Source organism: Rhincodon typus, chromosome 6 (genome assembly GCF_021869965.1).
Source record: "Rhincodon typus isolate 14 chromosome 6, sRhiTyp1.1, whole genome shotgun sequence".
Lineage (NCBI taxonomy): Eukaryota > Metazoa > Chordata > Chondrichthyes > Orectolobiformes > Rhincodontidae > Rhincodon > Rhincodon typus.
Window position 1 is genome coordinate 95,425,760 of NC_063337.1, and position 14,399 is coordinate 95,440,158.

At 43.1% G+C, this 14,399-nt stretch overlaps 1 protein-coding gene across 1 annotated transcript in view; it reads left to right on the forward strand.

The window, feature by feature from the left end:
- Positions 1–216: 216 nt before the first annotated feature.
- The window catches only part of LOC109935822 (rho guanine nucleotide exchange factor 7-like), a 124,624-nt gene continuing 110,441 nt past the window's right edge, over positions 217–14,399 (forward strand). The window contains exon 1 of the mRNA XM_048598229.1: positions 217–722. Coding sequence (XP_048454186.1) covers positions 558–722 — 165 coding nt within the window. The 5' untranslated portion in view covers positions 217–557. The remainder of the gene's footprint in view (positions 723–14,399) is intronic.

A 14,399-nucleotide genomic window follows, 5' to 3' on the forward strand; every position in this document is an offset into this window, starting at 1 on the left:
TGGAGAGAAATTGTCGAGTGATGGGATAATTGTCGGGGGTTGGGGGGGTAATTGTCGGGTGTGGGGGGGGGGGGGTAATTGTGGGGGTGGGGGGGTAATTGTCGGCTTGGGGGCTAATTGTCGGGAGTCGGGGTCTCCGGGCCCTCCTCTATTGCTGGGTCCCGGGCGGCACTAGAGGGCGGCAGGAACCGGCTTCGGGCTCAGTCTGAGCGGCGGCAGTGGGCGGCAGGTTCGGATCCGCGATCGTCCCGGAGAAACAAAGAGAGCCGCCCCGGGGGCAGGGGTTGGCGAGGGGCGGGGAGGGAGTGAGGTTACGGGATTAGGGAGAGCCCGGGGACCAGGCACTAGCCCTCCCCTCCGAGACACACGGCTCTATCAGTACTGAGTGATGCCGGGCTCGCCGCTTCGGAGCCGGGACCTCGGGAAGCAGTGAACCGCGGGGACCGGGAAAAGGCGGCGGCGGGGATTGTCCCGGGGCCCGGGAAGGAAAAGGGGACTGTTGTCCCGGGGCCCAAGGCTCGGATCCCCGCACTCCCGGTGAATGGGGATCGGTAGCGATGAGCTCCGCTGAGCAGACGGTCACTTGGCTGATTACACTCGGGGTCCTGGATTCCCCCAAGAAAACAGTGTCGGACCCCGAGGCTTTCCTACAGAGCTCCCTGAGGGACGGGGTGGTCTTGTGTCGCCTCCTGGAGCGTCTGGTGCCTGGATCTATCGACAGGGTGAGTAAACCTGGCAGTGGTGACATCCTTCTCCCCCCCCCCCCCCCCCCCCACAAAAAAACCCGACCTCTACCTGGGTTATCGGTGTATACCCCTACCCTAGGGAAATATCCCTCTACTCATTGCCAATGCCACCCGCATCCCAACAGATCTTGTCCCTTCCACTTCACTCCGCACTGCCCCAGGGGATCTGTACCTTATCCACTCCCTCATCCGTGGGGATCTGGCCTCTCCCACTCCACTCCCCATCCCCATTCAAGAGTGGGATCTTCCAGCATCATTCGCTTTCCTATCCCAGTTCTGGGCTCTCTTGTTCCCCGACTCCCCTTACCCATCCTCAGCACCACGTGCCCATACCCCCATTCAGGGTTCAGGGTGTCTAGATCCCACATTCTCATAGATGGGGTGCCAGGGTCTCTATGGTGTTAACATGCTGAAGGAGATCTGACTGCCCTCCTGCACTCCTTAACACCATCCCCTTAACCCAAGTACATCCGATACCAGGTGCCTGTACCCCACATGTCCAGACATAGCTCACTATCACTAACCTTGAGGTCCTGTCCATATCTGTAACCCTGAGAACTGCACTTGAGCCACCTGAAGATCAAGCACTGTACACCACCCACCCCCAAACACACACACAAATATCTGGCACCAAAGTGAATCCCCTATTACCCTTCACGCACAGACTCTATAAAGCTCCCAAACACCAAAGGGGACATCACTCTATCAGGGTTCTCTCCTCTCCTGGGGCTTGTAACATTGTGCTGATTATCTCTTGGTTCTCTAACTGCTACTCGTGAACACTGTCCCTTACATACAGGGTACAGGATGGAGAGGGATATGGCTGAAATATTGTATCTTCTGGTCCTGGAGCTTTACAACTTTGGCTTGTGTTCCATTGAATATGAAAGATTAAGTTTATAGTGTTTTATGATTATAATTATGAGAGTGAGGTAATATAGATATATTTAAGGTGATCAAAGAACTGCAAATATACTAATCTAAATTATATAAGTCTTTCACACCCTCAGCATGCCTCAATATGAGCAGAATGAGATAAACTGTTTCCTCTGGGGAAGTTCAGAACAAGGGGGCGTAACCCTAAGATTAGAGCTAAATTGTTCAGGCATGATGTCTGGAAGAATTTCACACAAAAGCTGGAACTCTTTCTCCAAAAAGATGTCATGCTTGGAGGTCAGTTGTAAATTTCAAGACTGACATAAATTATATTTTCAGGAGTAAAATACTGCAGGTGCTGGACATCTGAAATAGAAACAGAAAATACTTCAAGTACGCAGTGGTCTGGCAGCATATGCTCTGATGAAAGGTCATTAATCTAAAATATAGCCTTTCTTTTTCTCTCTATCGATTTGATTTTTGTTGGGTAAGGATATTGAGAAAAATGGATTAAAGGTGGGTAGATGGAATGAGATCCAGATTAGCCATAATTGAATTAAGAGGCTGATTGGCCTCCTGTCTCTGTTTAAACTAATCCATAATGTTTGGATCTATGTTCTGCCAGGTAACAATACATGACCACTAAGTCCCACAGTCTCAAAGTATTTTTAATTAATAGATTTTGCTTGTCTATCAAATAAAATGTTTTGAGATTTCTGACATCTTGCATTGGTTAGCTATCTAATGAGAGAGCTTGGATTCCATTTAACTTATGAGCTGTATAGGATGGACTGAGCATTAGTGCCTACTAGTACCTACTAGGGTGAATGAGAAGGATCTGGGAGGAAAACATTTGCTTCCCAATGCTCAAGTAAAATCAAATGATTTTAATCATTCTGTTCACAAGCTTCACTTTCACGTTCACACCAGGACATTGCGGCCAGTGAAATATGTTTCAAATGTGGCCACAGTTAAAATGCTACTTAAACCTGATCCACCATTCAAAAAAATCATGGGTGATCTGAGTGACAACCTTGACTATCAAAAATTAATCTAACTCAGTCTTGATTAAGTTTGATGACCCAACATCCACTGTTTTCTGAGGAAGAGCGCATTACAAACTAATGATTCTCTGACAAAAAACTTTTCTCCTCATATCTATTTTAAAATGCAGGCTTCCTGTTTTTAAGCAGTGTCCCCTAACGGTAGTCTGTTCGACAAGTGGAAACATCCTCCTTTATCCACCTTATCAAGACCCCTCAGGATCCTAATAGCTTCAATTAGATCACCACTCATTCTTTCAAGTTTCAGGGGTAAGGGCCAATGTGGTTGACTTTTCTTCATAAATTAAACTTTCATCCCAGGAATTAGTAGATTGAACCTTTTCTGAATTGCTTCAGATCTAATGACCTAACAATAATTTTCTCAAATAAGGAGATTAAAACTGTGCAGAATGCTTTAGATGTGACCTGATCAAGGCCCCGTACAGCTGCGGTATAGCTTCCCTACTATATTCCCTTGCAATAAAGAACAACATTTATTTGCCTTCTTCAAAATTTGCTGTATTTGAATACTAGCATTTTGTGACTTGTGTACCAGGACACCCAGATGTCTCTGTACTGCGCAGTTCTGCAAATCATCAATTTAATTGCATACCACTTCTCTATTTTTCAGGACAAAGTGGGCAAGTGGGCAAATTCACATCTTCCCACTTTATGCTCCATCTGCCAGATTTTTGCCCACTCACTTAACCTGTCTATATCCCTTTGCACACTCTATACTTTCTCTTGACAACTAACACTCTTCCCTATCTTGGTGTCATCAGCAAATTCAGAAGCTGTGCATTTGTTCCCCTGTCCAAGTCATTCACTTAGATTGTAAATAGCACTGATCCTTTTGTACTGACAATAGTCACAGCTTGCCACCTAAAAATGATCCATTTATGTCTGCACTGTTTCCTGTTAACTACTGAGACCATTTCAAAATAGCGCTGTAGCATCTTTTAATTTCTCCTGAGAGTGTGAACTAGGTCTCAGTTGGGTGGCACCTTTGACAGTGCGGTACCTGCTCAGTGCTGTACTAAGAAATTCTCTGCAATAGGGCTTGAACCCACAGCCCTCTAGTAAGAGCTGGGAGTGTTGTCTGGCAGGTGGTTGGGAGCTTTCAGCATCAAACATTACATGTTGACTTACCTGCTCAGACTTTCCAATTCAGTGATCCCACTAATACATAAAAATATTGCATTAAAAGTCAATTAAGACAACTAAGTAAGAAAATAATAAGGTCAATTTAGTTTTCACCTGCACTTGTCAAAGATGAGAATGTTGCCATTGAACTCCATCAGATACTGTTTTCTGCAGGTGTGTGCACAGCGGTCAAACAATAGGGGATTGTGGTAAATTGCCATTTTCATGTTTCTGTGCAGATGTCTACATGATGCCTGCGGGTATTTGGGGTGAAGGTCAGTGTCTTGGTTGGTGATTGGTAAAGTTTCCAGTAATTCATTTGAATCGATGGAAAATGGTGTCATGAATTGTTGGCCTTAAATTTCCTATTATGCAAAATGCATCATGTTAACTTATAGAACTACAGTTTTATGAAGTGTCTGAAGCTGGACTATGGCCATTAGTGGGTACAATAAAGGAAGTGTATAATATTTGCCAAAGAGCCGGTATGGTGGTAACCCAGTGTTCCAGTGAGTTATTTTATTACCTTCACTGTGAGAGACCTTCAGTGCAACATAGCAAAGCCATGGTGTAAAGGTCAGTCATAAATTGGCAAGGAAATGACTGAAGGGATTGGAATTTAAGTTTAAGGAAGACAGCAGGAAGCAAGGATTTAGGAAGATGAAGAGCTGCATAATTTGAAAAGAGAGTTAGAGGAGCTAAATAAAGGCAAAATACTGCGGATGCTCGAAATCTGAAACAAATGAAGAGAATGCGCGAGAAACTCAGCAGGTCCGGTAGGATCTGAGGCGAGAGCAGTTCTGAAGGAGTGTCATAGCAGACTTGAAACAAGTGTTAACTCTGGTTTTCTCTCTGAACATACGCTGTAGACCTAGAGGAACTGAATGTTGATTTGGGATGTAGGAAAGAGGAGATTGTACAGTACTTTTGCAGCTGAAGAACTGAAGCAGAAAATTCAAAGAAGTTTCAAACATTTGAGCATTGATGAACCAGCAAGAAATGTTATGACACAGAAAAATTCAAGGTTATGGAAAAGTTGGAGGGGACTAGATACCTTTTCCTTCAACTCTTTCCTTGGAAGGTAAAAAGTTAAGAGCCTTTTGGGAAAGGGAGGAAGATTCAAACTTCAAACTCGCTTGAGATTCATGGAGGTGCAGGAATGGTGGAGGAAATAAGGGTTCGGCAAAAAGAAGATGGAATCAAATTTCTTGAAGGCAGTTTACCGATGGATGGAATAGGGATTCCGTTTGTCATAAAACAGTCATCCAATCAATGAGTTAATTCTTTTTAGCCAGCATTATCTAGTGTATCACGAAGCTATTGGGAGTCCTGATGTGGTTAATTTCATTTCTAATTAACCATGAAACAATGAGTTGCAGATGCTGTTGTTGATCTTATGATCTCGGTATATCTGGGAAGTGCATGCATGTGAACCTCAGCCATTTCTGCGCACTTATTCATTAAAATGAAAAACAGTGTGTAATTGTAATTTGGCTGTAGTTGAAGAGTGCAAGTTGAGAGATGTTTCAGTAGGCGTGCACATGTGAAGTTTACTTTTCTGTCAGTGTGAGGTGTTCATGACTAAAATTAGTATCTGTAGTTAAACCCCAGTTGGTGTTAGTCACTGATTTATTGGATTGCATTCATTCCAGTGCCCTGCTAAAATGAGTATATGTATTGGTGGATTCGGTTAGACAAAAAGGAATTTGTTTCCTTTGGAGAAAATGATGATGGACATGGATGATGGAATTGTGTACTGAGCCTTGTTGACTGAACCAGTCACTGTCTCACAAAAATATCCATTGGCTGACAGTTCCAGCTTTATTGCATTAAAATGCTTGTCTGATTGCTTGATTTGACCTAGCAAGGACATGGGTAGCAAAATTAAAGAAAAAAATGCTGGTCATGTATCTTATTACTGCCTGTGGGATATGTTGTACTCAATTGGCTGCTATATTTTGTACATTAAGGCAGTGACTATACCTTTTCATTGACTGTAAAGCTTTTTTGGTCTTTGACTTTTCAGTCTAGTATTTTTGATACATTGCAGGATTCAGCATTTGTAAGATGAGATACTGTGACTAAATGTTGAGGTGTGAGGGATGAAGGGCAGGCCTAAAGATATATGCAGCTGTATTGTTAGTGCTTTGTTCTTGCTTGTCATGGACTTTAACATTAAAGTTCTGTGGTCATGGTCTATTTTGTTGATACTTGTACAAAGAAATGGCAGGAGCCTATTCTGTTTTTCAGTAATGCCTGATCTGTATTGTTATGATTCCAGCTGATGGTAATACTGGTCAAATAAGATCCCAGATTGAAACCTGGTTTGATAGGTCATAAGTTTAATTTTTGCAGTTGGTTATCAGGTTGATTAGTCACTAAATAGATTTACATAAGGCTGCCAATATGCATTAACATAAAAACACAGGTTTATTGTAGAAAACAAAAAAGCAATATATTTATATGATAATTTAGAAAGATCTTAAAATAGGTTTGTTTCCATTCAGAAGTTTCGTCACCATACTGGGTAAAATCGTCAGTGAGGCATCTGAAGAAGCAATGTTGTTCTCCGCTTGGAATTTATACTGTATGGTCTGTTATGGTATTTGTGTCATCTCCCTTTTTGTTCTGAATGGGTTTGTATATGGGGCCCAATTCTGTATGTTTGTTGATTGCATTATGGGTTGAGAACCATGCCTCTAGCAATTCCCGTGCATGTCTATGTTTGGCCTGGGCTACTATGGCTACGTTGTCCCAGTTAAACCGATGGCCTTCATTGTCCGATCGTACTGATATTAAGGAAAGTTCATCGTGTCGTTTTGCTGCTAGCTGACATTCGTGTATAAACGACATGATGAACTTTCTTAATATCAGTACACTCGACCCATAATGTAATCAACAAGCATATAGAATTGGGCCCCATATAGAAAGCCATACAGATCAAACCGGAAATGACACGAGTACCATAACAGATCAGACAGTATAAATTCCAAGCGGAGTAGAATCGCATCGCTTCAATGGAGGCCTCACTGATGATATTACTAGCATGGTGGTGAAGTGTCTGCACGAAGAAAACCAACTCGGCGAACAAGTCAGCAACCTGAGCTACAAATATTTGCTAAGACATTAAAGATCTTAGGATAACTAACAAAACCTCATCCTGTTTCAGAGATAGTAGGAACTGCAGATGCTGGAGAATCCGAGACAACAAGGTGCAGGGTCTAGGCCCGAAACGTCAGCCTCTCTGCTCCTATGATGCTGCTTGGCCTGCTGTGTTCATCCAGCCCTGCACCTTGTTGTCTCTCATCCTGTTTCATCTTGTTTCTCAGTAAAATCTTTTACAATCTTTTAATCCCAAGAAAATATCATTCCAATTTCAACGCTTTAATTTATTTCTTAATTCTTTCCAGTTTTCTTCCTTGGATACCTAAGATAATTTTACGACTACTTTCCAGTTCTGCTGGCCTGAACCTCCTTTCAGTTTTGACAACATGAAAACTTTTACACAAACTCTCACAGCTTGGAGACTCCACAAGCTGTACCTTACTGCTTGGATGAAAACTCTTTCCTGAACTGTAAACTTGATTATTCCGAACTGAGGCAAACTAAACTGGCGGCCCCTAATCTGCTTTCTCTGTCTTTCTTAAAGACAACAGAACAAATGTTGTGTCAATTAACACCACAGGCATTCTATGAGACACTTAACCTAGTCACATGCTTTCCTGGAAATGATGTATTCGGGTTACTGTTCCAAATGACTTTCTGATGTCTTGTTTCATAAAGAAGTTACCTTCACAGAACTGAATCCTGAATCCAGAATCCATCTGCATCTGCTTTTAAAAAGTAAAATTCCCAAATGATAATCACGTGTTATATATCTTTGGTTCAGAGATAGTGGGAACTGCCGATGCTGGAGAATCTGAGATAACAAGGTGTAGAGCTGGATGAACACAGCAGGCCAAGTAGGAAAGCTGACATTTCGTGTCTGGACCCTTCTTCAGAAATGGGGGAGGGCAAGGGGATTCTGAAATAAATAGGGAGAGAGGGGGAGGCGGATGGAAGATGGATAAAGGAGCAGATAGGTGGAGAGGAGACAAACAGGTCAAAGAGGCGGGGGTGGAGCCTGTAAAGGTGAGTGTGGGTGGGGATAGATCAGTCCAGGGAGGATGCTCAGGTCAAGGAGGTGGGATGAGGCTGGTAGGTAGGAGGGTGGGGGTGGGGCTTGAGGTAGGAGGAGTGGATAGGTGGGAGGAAGGACGGACAGGTTAGGGAGGCGGGGACAAGCTGGGCTGGTTTTGGGATGCGGTTGGGGGAGGGGAGATTTTGAAGCTTGTGAAGTCCATATTGATACCATTGGGCTGCAGGGTTCCCAAGCGAAATATGAGGTGCTGTTCCTGCAACCTTCGGATGGCACTGGAGGAGGCCCAGGATGGACATGTCGTCCAAGGAGTGGGAGGGGGAGTTGAAATGGTTCGCGACTGGGAGGTGTAGTCGTTTGTCGCGAACCGAGTGTAGGTGTTCCACAAAGCGGTCCCCAAGCCTCCGCTTGGTTTCCCTGATGTAGAGGAGGCCACAATGGGAACAGCGGACACTGTATACCACATTAGCAGATGTGCAGGTGAACATCTGCTTGATGTGGAACGTCTTCTTGGGGCCTGGGATGGGGATGAGGGAGGAGGTGTGGGGACAGGTGTCGCACTTCCTGCGGTGGCAGGGAAAAGTGCCGGGGGTGGTGGGGGGGAGGTGGTGGGGCTGGTGGGGCTGATGGGGAGTGTGGAGCGGACAAGGGAGTCACGGAGAGAGTGGTCCCTCCGGAAGGTAGATAAGGGTGGGGAGGGAAAAATGTCTTTGGTAGTGGGGTCAGATTGCACATGGCAGAAGTGTCGGAGGATGATGCATTGGATCCAGAGGTTGGTGGGGTGGTACGTGAGGATGAGGGGGATTCTATTTTGGTTGTTGTTGTGGAGAGGGGGTGTGAGGGATGAGTTGTGGGAAATGCAAGAGACACGGTCAAGGGCGTTCTCGACCACTGTGGAGGGGAAGTTGCGGTCCTTGAAAAACGAGGACAACTGAGATGTCCGGGAATGGAATGCCTCATCTTGGGAGCAGATGCGGTGGAGGTAAAGGAATTGGGAATAGGGGATGGCATTTTTCCAGGAAGATGGGTGAGAGGAGGTGTATTCTAGGTAGCTGTGGGAGTCGGTAGGCTTGAAATGGATATCGGTTTCCAGGTAGTTGCTCGAGATGGAAACAGAGAGGTCCAGGAAGGAGAGAGAGGTATCAGAGATGGTCCAGGTGAACTTAAGGTTGGGGTGGAAGGTGTTAATGAAGTGGATGAACTGTTCGAGCTCCTCATCGATGTAACAGAGGAAGAGGTGGGGTTTGGGGCCGGTGTAGCTACGGAAGAGGGATTGTTCCATGTAACCTACAAAGAGGCAGGCATAGCTTGGGCCCATGCGGGTACCCATGGCCATCCCCTTTGTCTGTAGGAAATGGGAGAAATTTTCTTTGTATCTATTTGCATACTTTGAGGATATTTTTGTGATTTTTGATTTTCACAGCTGCAATTGTCAATTCATTTGTGAAGTATTCAAAGTGGGAAACAAACAATATGTCCTCAGAGTAAACAAACTAAAAGGACAATACTATGTTCATGAAATGGTGCAACAGGCTGGAGGGTGTAATAACCTCCTCTTGTTCCTATATAAAGCTGCACTAGCTCCATAGGGGAGGAATTTTGACAGCAGATAGGTGTATAAGGTGCTCTTAAAAACAGGATTTGTACAGTTTTTGTACTTACTTGAATGACTCTTCAGATAAATATGTTGTTTCTAGAATCTTACGTGTCAGATGTGAAGTTCCAGGAAAAATTCAGTCCTCCCCCAACACATCCCCTGACTTTCGTGCAGCCTGCTTTTTGGCTGCACAGTGCTGACTATTTAACATCAGGTTCTTGATTTTCCGCCAAAAATCCATCAAAAAGTGAAAAATCATGATCCATTCAAAATATCATTGTCTAATTAATGGAGTAAAAATTTCCGTGAACCACAGGGGGCTACGTCATAATGAGCCACTATCTGAAGTATTAGAATCAAACAGTAAATTCTGGAAATATTGTGGCAGGTCAGTCCACATCTGATTTTGGGTTTTGATGAAAGATGCATTCCTCAGAGGCCCCACGACTCTCGGATCTCTGCAACTGCCCAATTCTAACCTTCTGTACATTCTCAGCTTTCATTACTACACCATTGGCAACGGTACCTTTGGTTACTTGGCCCTACCTCTGGAATTCCTTCCCTAAACGTTTCTACTTTAAGACACTTCTTAAGCTGTACTTCTGTAACTCTTGTATATGATAACTTATCTGAATGCCTTAAGTTTGGAGATTGAACTAAGCTCCACCCAATTGGATGATGTCATTAGGTCTTCGGTGGAAAAATGCAAAACATCTTAGGAACTTGTAAGGGGAAGATCTTATCCACAGATCTCCCAATTGTCTTAAGAACAATGTCGACCTGACTAGTATAATTTGTACATGAATGGTATCATACAATGAACTGTGAGATAGCAAGAACTGCAAATGCTGGGAGTCAGAGATAACATAGTGTGAAGTTGGAGGAGCACAGCAGGCCAGGCAGCATCAGAAGAGCAGGAAAGTTGACGTTTCAGGTTGGGATCCTGCTTCAGAAATGCTTAGGACAAAAGCCCCTTTTCATTAAGGCTTTCTTAAGGATTTTGTATACCACTGTAAACTGAGTAGTCCCTTAGACCCAGTCAAAGATGGTGACAACAAACTATCCCAACCAAATGTTAATGGTGGTTGGTATAATGGCACATATAACGTGATAGTAGTAATAGAGTAGAAATCAAGCAAGCCAGTAAATCACAAGCTGAGCAAGTAAATGCACCATTGTATTAGAAAGGACTTAAATTGATGACATCATAGCTCATTAAATCATAAAGGAAGGCACAGCTACTTTTGTTGAAGCTCTATAACTTTAGACTTTAATCTGAGCACAAATGAAATTCTTGAAAGAGATTAGCATTAGGTGGATCAGTGAATAACTGAATTAAGATCTCTATGGATTAGAGGATAACTGAGAGTACGAACTTTGAAATCAGAACTAATAGCAGACAGAATTGTAGTTGGAACTTCTGATGAGTCTGTCAGTTTTATTAGACTCCAGAGAAGATTTGATTTTAGAGGAACCTACTCAGATTGGGCTAGAAGCAGAAAGAATAACATAAATATATTAAGAGGAGAAAGATGATGTTATCACTGGAGTGCAACAGAATCCATTCAAGTATTACAACCATAAGGATACATGTGACAAGTCAACAAAGAGTCGGGAAGACAACAGGTACTAAGAGTCAGCGTTAGCACTCTGGAACAAGAAACTTCACAGGCAAAAGCAGTGTCCAGTTATTAAAAGAGAATTCTATATCTGAAAAGCTTTTGCTCACTTCCAGAAGATGTGGCAAAGTAAGACACAGTTACGAGGCAGCCAAAAGTCAGGTGGCTACATATTCAAAAATGTTCACCTAGGACAGCCACTGGCACTGGAAGGGATACTCAATGCAGAGGAAATTGGTCATCCAGCCAACTTGTTTTTGGTAGAACCTGTTTATGTCAAACAACATTGTCTTACTTTTAGGCCTGATGAGATGAGTGTCACTGTCTTATCAAATTGTGTACCATTGGTAAAGAAACAAAATTTACAGCTTGCAGACGTGTTTTCAATATCCACCTGGAACAGTCCTCCAGATTAAAGATTTACTACTGGTAACACTGCAACATTAAAACGTGTAAGATGGTCGAGAATATATTCATAATTCATAATCTTGAAATCTAACTATGGGCATGCAGGTTTTATTTTGGCTTCAACCTTTTTAAAGCAGAAAAAGTTCAAGTGGTTACTAAGTATAGTGATCAGGTCAAGAGAGTCGAGCATATGCCACATCTGTCCAGAAATAAGCCAGTCAGAAAACAACTGGTCCAGGAGAAAACAGTCCTTGAACAACTGGTCAAGGGGCAAATAATCAAAGATTTCATTACGGTTCCAAGACTCATGGCAGAACCCAAAAAAGACGAAGGGATCTTGAGATGAGCAATGTTGACTTAAAAAACAAGTTTCATGTGGCTGAGAAGAAACAGTGCTTAGCAAGCAGAATTCAAGGCTCAATCACATTTGACCAGAAAAAATGACTGACAGTGAATGTGCTACCATTTACTGATATTGTGTAGAAGGTCTGGCAAGTTGGTTGAGAACCTATACTTTGAGCACCGATAACATTTCACAATTGTTGAGAACTTAGTAGTGTACAACAAAAGATTAGGGACATGTTCTGGAAAGGACACACTGGAAACATTAGGGAATGGCTAAGTGGTGCCCAGAAGTCTCAAGAAAGATTGAAAATTTCATACCTCATTGTGAAATCTGTGATTGTGCAGGAAGGTCAGGTCTGGAAAATAGTCCTATCATCACTGAAGAAAATTCAGATGACAAACCCACAAAGTCTGTGAGAAAATGCAAACATGGAGAAAAAGAATTAACAATACAACCTACTCGAGCTCATTGATTAATCTTTGACAGGACGAGACCAGGATACATGCTAGAAGAATGTTCCTGATGACTGGGGATTCCAGAACCAGGGGTCACAGTTTAACGACGTAGAGTAGGCTATTTAGGATGGAGATGAGGAGAAATTTCTTCACCCAGTGAGTGGTGAGACTGTGGAATTCTTTGTCATACAAAATGGTTGAGGCTAAGCCATTGAATGTCTTCAGGAAAGAGTTAGACATAGTTCTTCAGGCTAAAAAAATCAAACAGTGTGGGAGAAAGCAGGAACAGGATGCTGAATTGGATGATCAGCCATAATAATATTGAATGGTGGAGTACATTCGAAGGGCTGAATGGCCTACTTCCCCTATTTTGTTGAAATGTTTTTATCAGGTTAAGAGTAAATAACTTTTAAAGTGGAGAAAGTGCAAGACCCAGAACACTTGCTAAGAGAATAAAGCCACAAGACTCCATGATTTTGAACAAACGAGAAATAAACTTTAAGCTGTAATTTTAGGAATGTCACCTCCAGGTAATTCAAGGAGGGCACAGCTGTAGAGATTCTCATCTCTCAGTACTATGTTGCTGTCAAGTGATGGATGTAGTTGTCTTTCAACTGGAGGGATAGTCCTATGAGCAGTCTTCGGACATGTTGTGTAGTGAAGTGGAGATAAAGTCTCTGCTGTCAGTACTCTTGCCAAATCCAAATTCAGCCCGGAACTGCTATCTCTGTCTTGTCCACCATCAGGTGCTGCCTAGTTAAATGGCCAATGCTCCCAGCCTTTGCCCCTTTTCCAGGCCTTCGCTGCGGCTTCTGGAACTTTGACCGGTGTGACATTATAACGCATGGAATGTAGTGACTTCAGCCGCACCTATGCAATTCATTCTCACTAAGGGACATCTGTCACCGGTAAATGAAGTCTCCAGGCCAATTTACGCATGTGCGGGTGGCCATTTTGATGATCATCTTTGCTTTCATGCAAACCACTCTGTAAACTTGACCAAACAGCATTAGAAGAATAATGCAATCAAAAATAGACGAACAACTTATTTCGGACTCCCAGAATTAACATGTGGCAAATATAGGTAATAAACAGTGTTTGAACACCCCACAATACACATCAAAGTGCAAAAGCGTTAAAATTGTCAGCAGTTCTCCCCAAATGTTAATGATTGTCCCTGCCTCATTTCATAGAACGTCTCCTGAAATGCTAACAGCACAAAGCCATCAGATTGCTCTTGAATTCACATGGAGATCCCTGCATAGAATCTCTTTATCTGAAGTCCTGTCCCAGCATTAATGGGTAACTGCAGCCAATCTAACATGGAGTCTACTTTTGTCTTTCACATCCTTATTCACTGACGGTCTCAATGGTCTGTAACCATCACACTCTTCTTCAATGACCCCAAACTACTCTGAGCAACCTGTTGAAAACCTTGCAATAAGCCTAGCTCCTCTTCCTGTGTAGAATTAAATATGTACCCTGAATGTTACATTTCTGCATGTTACATTTGCATGCCACATTTCAGTCCAACCCTGGATGGTGTCGAGGTTTTGCTACCTTTGGACATGGACTGCTTTAGTATCAGATGAGTCGTGAATTTTGCAAAAAAAAACAGTGAACATGCCCACTCTGACTGTATGATGGAGGGAAGGTCATTGATGAAGCAGCTGAAGGTGTTGGGCCTAGGATATTACCCTGAGGAACTCTTGCAGAGATGTCCTGGAGCTGAGGTGACTAACTTCCAATAATCACAACCATCTTCTTATGTGCCTGGTACAAAGATGGCTGCTATGAAGATGAAGATGGCTATCATTCAACAAACTGCACCTTGTTTGAGATGAAAGCCTCCTCTTGCTGAGACTCACTAGTGCATTTCCTTTCCCAGTGTAAACCAAGCAGGCCGTTAGACCTAGTCAAGGAAAGGGGATGGTTACAGCAAATACTGCCAAACGCAAAGTGGTGGTAGAGATAGTAGGAGCTGCAGATGCTGGAGAATCTGAGATAACAAGGTGTAGAGCTGGATGA